General features: G+C 40.0%; 1 protein-coding gene and 1 long non-coding RNA gene across 6 annotated transcripts in view; one reads left to right on the top strand and one right to left on the bottom strand.

The window, feature by feature from the left end:
• Positions 1-4851: 4851 nt before the first annotated feature.
• On the bottom strand, positions 4852-12288 carry LOC139077092 (uncharacterized). Its single transcript, XR_011529308.1, has 4 exons — positions 12162-12288; positions 10505-10562; positions 7801-8894; positions 4852-5935 (listed from the first exon to the last, which is right to left on the bottom strand). It is a non-coding gene; the product is annotated as an uncharacterized lncRNA (long non-coding RNA).
• The window catches only part of LRRC31 (leucine rich repeat containing 31), a 31426-nt gene continuing 26314 nt past the window's right edge, over positions 8781-13892 (top strand). For 2 of the 5 annotated variants that reach the window (XM_070583064.1, XM_070583062.1), the window contains exons 1-2: positions 8842-9009; positions 10558-10811. In XM_070583064.1, coding sequence (XP_070439165.1) covers positions 10622-10811 — 190 coding nt within the window. In that variant the 5' untranslated portion in view covers positions 8842-9009; positions 10558-10621. Of the gene's footprint in view, positions 9010-9885; positions 10021-10557; positions 10812-13892 lie in introns of those variants that run through there. The other 3 variants (XM_008531081.2, XM_070583063.1, XM_070583061.1) reach the window with 3 other exon arrangements.

Below are 13892 nucleotides of genomic sequence, written 5' to 3'. Positions count from 1 at the left end.
TCACCTTCTTGATGATGTCCCTCAAAGCACAAAGTTTTAAATTTTGATAAAGTCCAATTTGTCTATTTTTTTCCTTTGTTGCTTGTGTTTTTGGAGTCGTATCTAAGAATTGGCAAATCAAAAGTCACAAAAATTTACCTTTATGTTTCCTTCCAAGAGTTTTATAGTTTTGGCTCTTACATTTTAGGTCTTTGATCTAATTAGGTTAATTTTTATAGTGGTGTGAGATAAGGGTCCCACCTCATTCTTTTGCATGTGAATACAATTGTCCCAGCACTATTTGTTGAAAGAACTCTCTTTCCGCATTCAATGGTCTCGGCACCTTTGTGGAAAATCAGTTGACCATAGATAAATGGGTTTACTTCTCAACTCTCAATTCTGTTCCATTAATCTGTATGTCTATCCTCATGCCGGTTCCACACTGTCTTTTTTTTTTTTTTAAAGATTGGCACCTGAGCTAACAACTGTTGCCAATCTTCTTTTTTTTTCTTTCTGCTTTTTCTCTCCAAATCCCCCCAGTACATAGTTGTATATTTTAGTTGTGGGTCCTTCTAGTTGTGGCATGTGAGACACCGCCTCAGCATGGCCTGATGAGTGGTGCCATGTCTGCGCCCAGGATCCGAACCAGTGAAACCCTGGGCCACTGCAGCAGAGCACTCGAACTTAACCACTTGACCACAAGGCTGGCCCCCTCCACTGTCTTGACTACTGTTGCTTTGTAGGAAGTTTTGAACTAGGGAAGTAAGAGTCCTACAACTTTGTAATTCTTTTTCAAGATTGTTTTGACTATTTTTGGTCTTCTGAGTTTCCATATGAATTTTAGGATCAGCTTATCAATTTCTACATAGAAGCCAGCTGGGATTCTAATGGTGATTGCATTGAATCTGTAGCTCAGTTTGAGGAATGCTGCCATCTTAACATATTAGGTCTTCTGGTCCACGAACCTAGGCTGTCTTTCTGTTTATTTAGATGTTCTTTAATTGCTTTCAACAATGTTTTATAGTTTCCAGAGTATAAGTTTTACACTTCTTTGTTAAATTTATTCCCAAGTGTTTTATTCTTCTGATACTATTATAAATGGAATTGTCCTCCTAATTTCATCTTTGGATTGTTCATTATTGATTTTTGTATATTGATTCTAAAACTCTGACAAACTTGTTTAATACTTGTAATAGTTTTTAATTATTGCTACAGTTTAAAATTTGCTTTCTTGTACTTATTACTAATTCATCCACAAATTCTGGCAAAGCTTCAAAACTCCCTCCAATATGGCCAGATGAATCAGAAATTATTCCCCCATCCCTTTATTTCACTGAATTAACCCTCTTAAAGTCCTTTGTTTTTGACTACTAATGGACTGGCTGGCCCTAGACCTGGTACCTCACTCATTCTGGGATTCCCCTTTATAATCATCTTGGGATCCCTCTTCCTTTCGAGATCCCACGTTTTTCTTTATCTTGGCTACTCTGTCATTTTCATGGAGCACATCATCCACTGGCTCCCTGAGAAAGAGTACACAAGAGGGAAATATTTTGAGAATTTATTTGAAAAGATCTATCTCTTATCTTCCGCAATTCAGTTTACTTGAGAATAGAGAATTCTATATTGGAACTCACCTCCTGTAGAGTTTTTAAGTCACTACTCTATAATCTTCTAGCTTTTAAAGTTGGTGTTGACAGTCCAATGCCATTATGAGTTGTGATCCTTTTTGTGTACCTAAGTTTTTCCTCATAGAAGCTTTTAGGATCTTCTATTTGTCCTCATTGTTTCAAAATTTCACGAAAAATACTTTGATATAGGTCTTTTATTTTTCGTCTTTATTCTTTTGATGGCTACTCAGGAGGCTATTTCAATGTGGAAACTTATACCTTTTAGTTCTCAGAAATTTCCTTATGTAATTTTTCTTCTTTTATTTTTTCTTCTCTTTTTCTGGAGAGAATAGACTATTGTTGGTAGTTTTTATTGTAGCTATTTATTTTTAGTTGTTTTTGTAGTATAGAAACCATACTTGATGCTGACCCTGATATCAGTTCCCCTACATTAAACCCAGCATATATGGGGTTAAAACCAAAGCACTCTTTCCCTGCTTACTCCCTGGCTCCAGAATCCACTATCCACCATGGACACAAACAGCCAAGGTCACCCATCGGATTCCTTATCATCTCCTCCTCCCTGCAAACAGTGTCCTAAGGTCTGAATGCAGGCTGGTGGGAAAGCTCCAGCCAGCAAGGGCACTGACTGCCCACTGACCCCTCACTACAAGCAGCCACATTCCTCACAAACCTTTAAAACCCCTCACCCCCCCCTCTTTTGGGGAGATGAGATGAAATGAGACAAATTTGAGGGCTTACTCTTGTCTCCTGGCTGGCATCATTGGAAAGATAAACCCTTCCCTTGCCATAAGCCTGGCATTCCAGTTTTTATTTGGCCTTTCTTGTGTGGCGGGTAAAGAACCTATGTTTGTAGGTGGTAACAATCTGGCGAGCCAGCCATGAGGCTCTTCCCCATGGCTCCATGGCCCTGGGCTGTCTGGGATTTCCTGCGAAGCAGTCCAGCAGCTGCCTAGATGATTTGCCCTAGAGACTGTCCCCAGTATTTTTCGTCTGACCTGGCACCGCTGACCCTAGGCACATTTTCTTATGGCAAGAAAACAGGTTCTAGATTTGTTTGTTTGTCTGTTTGTTTGTTCTTCCTTCTGGGGAGTCAACAGACTCTGAAATAGAGTAAGTATCCTTGGGGACACCTGTGAACTTCCTTCCCCTCCTCTGGGGTCCCTTCCATTCATGGAGGGGCCATCTTGGGTCCTTTCTGTTCACAGAGGGGCCATCTGGGTGCACATTTGGAGTGGGAATAGTTGTAGGACTTTCTACCCTCAATCTGGGAACCGGTTCACTGGTGTCTGGTTTTTCTGTGTCTGGGTCTGTGTGTCTGTCTGTCTCTGTGTATCAGAATGGGAAACATGCTGTCTGTCCCCAAGCAGAGCCCATTGGGGTTGATTCTGAGTAGATGGTCTAATTATAGTTATAAGCCAATGTCTAAAATGGATAATTTTATTTTGTAACACTGCATGGCCACAATATTCTTTAAACTCCAGAGGAAAAAATGGCCAAATAATAAATCCTTAAGTTAGAAAATTTTTAGAGAGCTCTTGTCATAAACAGCTGTTTTATTGGTACCTATGAAAAGACCAAATTCAAAGGAAAATACAATGACTAGTCTTAAAAAACTTAATCGAACTTGGGGTCTCAGCTTCTTCTTGTGGTTTTACAGATGCTAATGAAAACATTAAGTTAACAAAGAGAAATCAGAAAGAGAAGAGTCACAGGACTCATCCCAATGGGATGAAAATCTTTAACTAGTTATTAAAAAGGAAAATAGGATGAATAGAACAGACACAAGTTAAAACAAAGGTTTTAATAAAACACTGCCTAAGGTTAAATGGGCTAAAGGGAGCTCTTTATTGGCCCCTCAACATTAAAGGACATCAGACAAACCTGTTCTATTCATCTATTTGAAAAAATTTTTAAAAATCAGGAGGCAAAAATCACAGTGAGAAACCTGACTAGCAATTGTTTGGGGCAACAGTTAGGCTGTCGGGTTAATAAAACTATAAAGATTCAAGTGTTTTAAGCTAATATCATGTGAAGAGGTTACATCAATTTTGCTTGTATTTTTGGGGGGAATAATGTTATGTCTAACTGGGAATGCTTCCTCTACACAACATTGTAATGCCAAAACCTGTTAATGGAATTCTAATATAAGTTATAATTAGGAGTATAAGAGTTGGAAAAATTAAGATAAAGGTTTTTAAAAATTGGTATATTTAAATGGGGCAATTTTAGTTTACCCAAACTGGTGTATTTACACATGGAATTGGAAAAAGCCAGCTACAACAACAGGAAGCCTGTTTTAATCTTTTGAGCCTTCTAAATAAAATTGGAAATACTTTAGTACCTCTTTAAGAGAAAACAATTAAATAATTAAACATGCCAGCAGCCAAAGCCAAATCTGCTGCTTCTCTCGTTGAGATGCACCACTTCAGCTCCCCCGAAACTCCTGATCTAAAATTAAACAAGTGAAAATAAGTAAACCTTTGAGACAATTTGGAATTGTAATGGCCATTGCGGGGAGCCTCTGTTTCAGAAGAGTCCACCTTAGGGGTTAGCCTTAAAAGAGAGGATTCAAAATCTCTCAGAATGCAGTCTTTGATTAATATACAAAAGCTTCTAAAAGACAAAGTTATTTAACATGATATAAAATGATCTTTGGTAAATAAAAGCCTGTTTAAGTTTACTGGTTTGATTTAAAACAGACATGTCCTCTGAATTATCAGCATTGGATATGATGCAGACAAACAGCCTGGGTTTACTGGTCAAATGAGCTCATATTATCTCTGTTACAAAATTTATTAGCAAAACTAATAACTCAGTATAATAGCTGATTTTATTTAATGTCTCATGAGGTTTTTATAGACGATATAAATATAACTGTTGAGAACAGGTAAACTAATTAAATGTAAAAGGATAAATGTTTGAGGAGAAATTTTTTAACAATAATTATGTGTTATGATGTATGTACTTAAAACAACTTAAGATAATGGCTAAGTGATTTAATGTCATGAAGTTTTTGTGAGTAATCTAAACCTAATTCTTGGGAACAAATAATTTAGGTAAATAAAAATGGGCAAAAGTTTTTAAGTACAGTAATTGTGTTTTATGGTTTGTATACTTAAAAAACAGCTTCCAAAATCTTTTTGGTAACTTTAAACTTTAGAGTTTTACTAAGTTAAGCTAAGTAACAAAATCTGTTGAGTATCTAGGTCATTTTTGGATAGGATGAAACACTGAAACATTATTGCTTAACATGTCTAAGTTTATTTACTTTTGGCTTATTACAGAGAAACTAAAAGGTGTTTGGGTCTGTTAATAAACACATCTTGTGTTTTATTACTATAAAGTAACATGTTTCTAAAAATTATAGAAGGTATTTGAAAATTTGTCAATCCACAGAATGCTCATGTAAAGAAGGGTTTACAATTGCTTACTTGGTTTTTACTTAGAAATTAAGGTTTCTAAGGGTTAAAGATTCTAATTAACACAAGTAATCAAAGCTACTAAAAATTAATAATGAAATGTCTTTGTATACAAGGAAAATAAAGTATATGTTTTAAGTAAAAAGGTCTAAAAAATTTTTTTACTTGTTTTGTTAAAAAATGAATAAATAAATAAATAAATAAATTTGTCCTAAAGTACTAAAAGGGAAAAAACAAAACCTGGGACAAATTCTAAATGTAAAAAACAAGTGACAAAAAGTTTATAAAAGTAAACCCCTGATGAGTTTTATGTATGGTCAAGTTGACTGAGATTAAAATAAATTTACTTAAGTAAATAAGTTTTAATGTCAAAAGTAAACTGTTACAAAATTAAAACTTGGTTTCCTCTTTCATAAAAAGATAATTTTCCTAAACTTTTAGTCTACCCTTGATAAAAAAAGATTACAAAAGGTTTTTTTCTTTGAGTAGTCTACCAGAAGGATAAGGGTTTTATGTTTTAGCAAAATAAATTTCCTACATTGTTTTTATCAGGTCCTTAATCACAGATGCTAAGGTTTTTCTTACAACTATTTAATTCTCTGCATTTTCCTAAAATTCTTTAACTGTCATCATGGTTAAAGGGATAAATAAACATTGTTTCATCAGGATCTATGATATTATATGGGTAAATGTCATTGATATAAATGTTTTAAAAATTGTATAATGTTAGGGTCCGGCCCAGTGGCGCAGCAGTTAAGTTCGCACGTTCCGCTTCTCTGTGGCCCAGAGTTCAAAACCCATGCTGTGGCAGGGTAGAGAAAATGGGCATGGATGTTAGCTTAGGGCCAGTCTTCCTCAGCAAAAAGAGGAGGATTGGCAGCAGTTAGCTCAGAGCTAATCTTCCTAAAAAAAAAAGAAAAATTGTATAATGTTACTAAAATTCTGATCTGTCCTGGGTATCAGTCATAATTCTGGTTAGTTTAAAGTATTCTATGTCACAAAAATGGTCAAGTGTCTTTGTTAATTGCAATTTTAAAATGTTTATTATTTACCGTCAGTTCTTATTTTACTCTGATGTTTTTGCAATTATGTTTCATCTTCAGATAAATTCAAGACTTTACTGAACCTCCCTTTCCAATAAGGTACTCAAGACATAACCAGTGTCTCTGAGTCTAGATCCTTATGTTTCAACCTGTCCCCAAATAAACTTTCTATCTTTTGCCAGGATGGGGAAGAGACAGTCTCCAGCCTGCCCTGGGTTCTCCAGGGAATCCAAAGACCTATTTAAGTAAGGACTTCAAATCTATGACAACGAAAAATGAAAGAAATGGGAAAGAGGAGAAGAAGCAACAGAAGAAGGAAGGAGATGGGGAGAGAAAAGGAGAGACAGAGAAAGGAAAGAAGGAAAGAAAGAAGTGAGGGAGTAAATTAAATTTAGAATGATTTCAAGATTTGATCTAAAAACTAATTTAATGGTTTAACTTCTTACAAATTTTTAACTAATCATCCTGTTTTCAGCCCCCCGTGCACTATACCCCTCTCTTCCTTCACAGTCAGCTGGTACCGTTACTGGTTCACTTACTGAGCCTTTTGGGATTCTGATATTGGAAAAATTTGTCCCCCAACCCTTGCAGGTAGTCAACTGTGAAGTCAGTCAAACTCATCCTCATGCTCTGCAGATTCCAAAATTTTGTTGGCATCTATCCAGTTCTCTTGATCTTTATAGATTTATGAAGTGCTTTTTTAAAAAAATCCCTTAATTCTTGTTTAAATGAAGTTCAAAAGGAGTGGAGATAAACACATGTTTACCTCTACCATGCTTTTTAATAGAAGTTCTGTCATCCTTTTGATAAATTCCTTTTCTGCTTAAATTAACGGAGAATAGTAGTATCAACTAAAATGCTAGAAATATATCTACAGTAATGCATTTTCAAGACAAGAGTTTTGAATAGGGCTGAATTAAGCCCATCAGACGCATAACTCAAGACACTGCCTGCCACCCGGTTACTTTAGAACTGAGTGACTGAGGTAAGGTTTTAAAAATTACCTAAGGTTTTTACTTTATACTTATTAACCTATTCAGACATATTTAGGCAAGGATTTTAAAAAATAATATCATACTTGTATATACATAAGAAGGAAAGTAGAAACAGAAATTGATTAAGGTATTCTTCCTACAACTTCTTTACATTTAGAGTCCTAGTCCTCCGGATCACATTTTTTTTTTTTTAAAGATTTTATTTTTTTCCTTTTTCTCCCCAAAGCCCCCCGGTACATAGTTGTGTATTCTTCGTTGTGGGTTCCAGTTGTGGCATGTGGGACGCCGCCCCAGCCTGGTCCGATGAGCAGCGCCATGTCCGCGCCCAGGACTCGAACCAACGAAACAGTGGGCCGCCTGCAGCGGAGCGCGCGAACCCAACCACTCAGCCACCGGGCCAGCCCCTCCGGATCACATTTTTTAATATATATATTCTTTAGTTTCAATTGTGGTAAAAAAAACTCTCACATGACATAAAATTTACCATCCATCATTTTTAGGTGTACGGTACAAGAGTGTTAAATATACTCACGTTGCTGTGCAACAGATCTCCAGAACTTTTTCATTTTGCAAAACTGAAACTCTGTCCCCATTGAACCTCAGCTCCTCTGCCCCCGCCCCCGTCCCGCCCCGTCCCCGGCCCCGCCCCCGCCCCGGCCCCCACCCCGGCCCCCACCACGCTCCCCACCACGCTCCTTTCTGTTTCTGTCAGTTTGACTGCTTTAGATACCTCCTGTCGGTGGAGTCATGCAGTATTCGTCTTTTGTGACTGGCTTATTTCACTCAGCGTCATGTCCTCAAGGTTTATTCATGTTGTAGCATGTGTCAGAATTTCCTTCCTTTTTAAGGAAGTAAGTTTTGTGGAGAAAGGAAAGTGCATCTCCCTTCAATAAGCAACGCTGGAAATATATTCGCTCTGAAACGCTGGATCAAAAACTTTAACGCTGTTGAAAGCATTCCTCAAAAATTTTAAATATATGTTAAACCCAAACCTAAGGACAGAAAAGAAAGGAAGGGTATTCCTCACTTTTGCAAAAATAAATAAATACAAGGGAAATACGATATCAAATATATATTATCCTTGTGGTTTCACGGCAAATAACCTCACCCACAGATAATGTGGTAACTATCAGAAGTAACTGCTTAACTAGCATTGTTAAGTGGAATTGAAATGCCAGCCCTTAGTTTTCCCAAAGGGCTCTTAGTGCCTCTGAGCCTGGAAGGACTGACAAAGCCCAGCGTTTAGCTGCTGTCGCCTGGTCGTTCTGTTGTGATCTGCAGATTTCCTCAAAGTCAGTTTCTAGGGTTGACTGTCACAGAGCAAAACCGAGTGCAGAGACACGGGGCAAACGGAAATTTTGTGTGAGCCGTGTTAGAGCTTGAACTGGCACGGGAAGCCTGGGCACTTGTTAGAGTTTGTATATAAAGAGGAATTGCCGAAACACATAAAAAAATATATATACATATTTTCCCAGCGAGAGCATTAGACTCCTGTGTATTAAGACATATGCAGCTGCTTGGCCCTTCACACTCACACGGCTGCTCCTTTTCGGAGTCCCTGGGAGCCTCCCGGCTCTTTGCTCCTCTTGCGTTTCTTTCCTTCCTGCCCTCCCCGGTTCTGCCACAGTTCTTTTCTTTTCTGTTCTGTTTCTTGGGGCCTGTATTGTTTCCTGCCGTCCCTGGTTCCCTGGCCCTTCCCCTTCTGCTCGCAGTGGATTCCTCTGCACAGAAAACTCAGCAGCCTCCCAAGCTGGGTGGGGTTCACTTGGGTAAATCACCACATCCTGGAGCTCCATCCAGCAGTGTTTTCTTAAGACCTGGAAGCTGGAGTCAGCGCATTAGAGGGGAAAAAAGTGAAACCATTTACTGGGATGGCTTTCCAGAGAATGTTTCTGTATAAATCTTCAAAAGGTGAATTTGACTGAAAATGGCCATGGAGGTAAGTCTTGGATGGGGACCAGAAAACCAGTGAAAGGAAAAGAGCCCACGGGGTGAAGGTGGAATCCAGGTGGGGCAGACAGGCCTGCAGGTTGTGGCTGGATTCATGAACTAATGGTCTTTCTTTCTTTCCCATCTAACCCACTGAGGCTCGGTCCGCTGTGGGGCTGTGGCCTGGGACAACTGTCTGGTTCCATTGCTGTCTATTCTTGGGTAAATCTGGGCTGGACTCTGCTCTAATTTGAAAAGGATATTAAAAAAAGAAAGAAAAAGAAAAGGATGCCCAATTGTGACTTCTAAAATAGTACTCCAGGTGTATGGAAGTTTCTCCGCAGGGGTGGAGGCCGCTCTGCAAGGTCATTTTCAGGAGCCCCTGTGCAAATGTTTCTCAGCCATTCTGCAACATAGCGTTACAGAAAGACCTATTTTATAGGGAGGAAGCCATGAACATTGTAATTTCAAGAATACCTATTAAGCCCTGGCCCAAAGACAGGATCTAAATTTTGTTAACAGAATCTAAAATTCCATTACACTTTTATCCCTTTAGTTTAAATCTTTAACTCTCCCTTAAAAGGTAAGCAAATCCCAGGAGGGATAACAGATTGACCCTTAGGAATCAGACCAGACCACGCCCCCAACCTCTGTCCCCCACACCCCTTGCTCCGGGCAAACCAGAATTCACTCCTGGAGCCAAACCCAGGCTCTTTTAGTTCTTCATGCCTGGGAGCTTTTGAGCCTGTTTTTTCTGCCTGGAACACTTTCCCTTCTCTTCTCCTTTTAGCTAACTCCCAGTTCTTCAAAACCCAGACAATGTCAGTCACTGCTCAAAGTCTGTTCTCCAGGCAGCCTTAGTCCAACCGTGTGTTCCCTGACTACTTGGGTCTCTCCTTGCTGACAGCCCTTATCCCCATGTCGTCACTGGCATACAGGTCCATCTTCCCACCAGGTTAAGACTCCATCAGAGATATGAGCTGTGTCTTGTTCATCATGGAATCTCTTGCATCTGCCCACAGTATGTTCTGTTTCTGGAGTGAATGAAATCTTGATCGCCAATGTGTTTTCAATGGTGGGGGAGAGGGTTGCAGGGGGGTGCAAGGCTGGAGTAGAGAAAGTGAAAATGCCTGGAGAAAAGGAAGCAGTGTGCAAAGAGAGGAGGCTGGGGTCACTGAAGGCAAACTCCTCTGGGTGACAGTTTTGCAAAGGGCCAGACAGCTTAGAGAACGTGCTAAACCCTCTTTTACTACCGTCTCTTAGAAGGTAACTCTCATGGCTGAAATTTAAAATGTATTGGCACATCCGATGCATTTGCCAAAGTGGTGTTTAATGACTTGTATCTCATGCAATAAAATAGGGCAAAGTTAAAAACTCAAATTTGCTTTAGATCTCTATCTGCCACCATCTGTTGGTTCCCGGATCCTCGGTTACATCGTTCTTATTTTTACGTTAAACATTACCAGTAATAAAAACACAAAGAAAAGGGGGAAATAAAAACTCACATAGGGAAGTTCTGATTTCACACGGGCCTGACAGAGTCTTACTTTCTTCTCAGAAATCCTAGAGAGCAAAAAACAACAGGAAGATGTCCTATTGAGAAACACCCCCTCAACTTGACCATGAGTCAGACAAGCAAGAAAACTCCCTCAGATGGAGAAAGTAAATCCGAGACTTCATTTGTCAACAGATTCCTCAGGGGCTCAAACCTCGGGTCCTCCAAAGCTGACAGCAGGAAAGAGAACAATGACCCTACAACAGCTGATTTCCAGCCCAGCGACGAGACACAGAAGACAGCCGCCTTAGACACTGGTAAACTCCTGACTGCTATTTCTTTGTTTTTTAGAATAATGTTTTCCCCTAAAGAGATCATATGGGTTAAACCAAACCTAATATGAGTCTCTGTTCTAAACATTTATTATATTACATAAATGCTTTAAATAGTTCACTAATTTTACTTTTGAATTATCAAAAGTAGTATACCACTACAGAAAGGTTTAGAGAAAATATCTTATTTCCTTTCATTCTAACATGAATGCCCATTTCTTTCAGCTTCTTTTCAATCTTTTGTTCGTATGCATGCATTTATGATCAGTCAGTCAGTCAAGAAACATTAATTGAGTAGCTACTATGTCCCAGCCACTGCTGTGTTAAAAATATAGCCATGAAAAACAGGACCTCTAGTACACAAAGAACCAAATGCAGACATAATTTCAGTGTGATGAGTGACATGAAGGAAAATAAAGCAGGCTGAGGAGATGGAGGGTGACGGGAAGGGGTGCTCTTTTAGATGGTGTTGGAGGAAAGGAGTCTGATTTGTTGGCATTTGAGCAGAGATCTGAATAAAGTCAGCCGTGGAGAGTGAATGAAACCAGCCACATAGATATCTGTGGGCATAGCTTTCCAGGCAAAGGGAACTGAAAATGCAAAGGCCCAGGGTAGCACTGAGCATGGAGTGCCTGAGAGCCAGCCCGGAGGTCAGGGATGCTGGAGCAGGATGAGAGATGGGGAGAGGACCAGGGTAGTAGGAAACAAGCCAGAGAGGCAGCTGGGGCCAGAATGGGCATCTTTTGCACAGTTATTACAGCTTACAAATCCCTCTTGAGCTTACATGGAGCTGTGATCCTACTCCTGGAACGAATTATTATACTGTTCAGTTCCCACGTTGCTACATGATGTTTGTATTCCTAATTTTATCAGCTGCGAAATACTCCATTGCACGCATCTGCCATAAGTACTTTAGCTCCTTCTTGCCCTTCGTGACCATCTTTCCCTCCCCCCTATTTCCTGCTTACTGTAATTCACCTATGTTTTTTAGTATAAATTCCTAGAACAGAGATTACAAATCCAAGGATTACGAAAATAAATATTGCCAAATCTCTAGTTATGTCATGCACAATGCCATCAATATATTTTCTGTTAGCTTAAATATATTTTTAAAACATGTTAAACTTTCTATGCAAACATATGCAACAGTAGAGAGAACAGCATGAGGAGTCCCCATGATCACCCCCCTCGAACATTATCAACCCAGGGCCAATCTTGTTTCATTTATACCCACCCTCATTTCCATCAGATTATTTCCATCAAATACCGAAAATAATGTCATTTTACCTGTAAGGAGATTAAATATATTTTAGGAAATAGAAAGCTAAAGTCTACCTTTAAAAGAAAATCTCTATCAGAAAATTGTTGTTTTCTGGTCCAGAGTAGGATTTGGAGCTTCAGGCACGTGGTTAATGAATACCCAGAACCATGATTAAAGTAACAGTGCCCGCCCAGGCAGCGGGTTATGCTGGCTGGGCAGCACCAGCCACTCAAGCTGTGCATGGCTTCTCTATTTCCATTTCTCCCAAAATTCTGTGGCTCCTGGAGTCACATTAATTCTGGTTCCTCCTCTCCGCTGCTGTTCTGCTCTCACTGCCTTTGCCCGGACCACTGCACCAGCCCCCCAACTGGTTTCTCTGCTTCTTGTCTTGCTCTTTAGCCAACCTGTCCTCCACACCGCTACGGGAAGTCTTTCTAAAGCACAGATATGATGGCGTCTCTCACCTGCTTGACATCCTTCACTGAGTCTTTCTTGCCTTAAAGAGAAAGACTACACTCCCAAGCTCGGTCTTCAAGGTGCTGGCATTCAGTTGGCTGCCTCTTCGTGACCTCTGCATTCCTCCAACCTCACGTTCATTGTTTGCTCCTGACCTTCTGATTTACTTGCAGTTTCCTGAACTGGCCACGTTTCCCCAAGTGGTTCCCTCTGCCCAGGAAGAGCTCCCCTTCCCGGTTTATCCCTCCCTCACATCCACCTACCTGGCTGACTCCCACTCACCCTTTGAGGTGCAATTCATGCCCCGCTTTCTCTTGGAAGCTTGCCAAGACCCACCCACTGGACCTGAGGTGCTTACTGTCGCCTGCCTGTGCTTCCGTGCACTGGTGCATGCCTCCACCATTGCACATCTCCTCTGTATGGTGACTGTGCCTTTCTTGTCTGTCTCCTCCATAAGACAGGTAGCTCCTTGAAAACAGGAACTTGTTGTCTTGGTTCCCTGTACAGCAGCACGCATGTTACAGGCATGTAATAATGTTTTATGAAAGCACTGAGATTCTTGGTCATAAACAGCAGAAACCAACCTTACATGTTTAAGTTGGAAGAAAACTTAATGAGAAGATACTGCTTAGCTCCCAGAATCATCCGGAGAAGAAGAGCTTGGTTCAGCGGTAAAGCAGCCAGGAAAAGGCCCCGAATTACCCCACAGAACTGCTCATGTGTGATCACCTTGTACCCTCCGCTGAGCACCGGCCCTCCCACCTCAGCTGGCCTGTAACAGCTCTGCCTCATCTGTTTTATATATTTAGTGACATAAGATATCTTTTGAAGAAAGAGTTTCATAGATTAAAAGAAAAAAAATGTATATATATACACACACGCACAGTCTGTAAGGAGATGTGTAGTTGGTACTCACATTTATACTTAGGTGTTTTGACAAAGGTTCATGATGTTGATTTATTTTGGTAGTTGAGGAAGGAACTGTAAAGCTAATATTCATTCACTCTTTCAGTGATTTATTCACTCAATTATTTGTTCATTCCACAAATATTTACAAAGTACCTCTTATGTATAAGGCAATGCAGAGTCCCATCTCCCTGGGAGGCCCCAGTAAATTTAAGTCACTACACTCCTGAGAAATGAATCAGGCAGGAATTATAGTCTCCATTTCGCACATGAGTAAACCAAGGCTCAGAGAAGTTCAGTGACTTGCTCACCCGATGGACCCACGATTTGAACCAGGTCTCCCGTTGTGCTGTCCTGGACTTGCCAATCATATCAGACATTACAGAGCAACCAAGTAGGATGTGGTCTGAGAAGAGATTTCTGAGTGGGTCAGTTGCTAGGGC

This window comes from Equus przewalskii, chromosome 18 (assembly GCF_037783145.1).
Source record: "Equus przewalskii isolate Varuska chromosome 18, EquPr2, whole genome shotgun sequence".
NCBI classification, from domain to species: domain Eukaryota; kingdom Metazoa; phylum Chordata; class Mammalia; order Perissodactyla; family Equidae; genus Equus; species Equus przewalskii.
The sequence above is the reverse complement of the archived record's forward strand: the minus strand, read 5'-3'. Positions and strand labels throughout refer to the sequence as shown.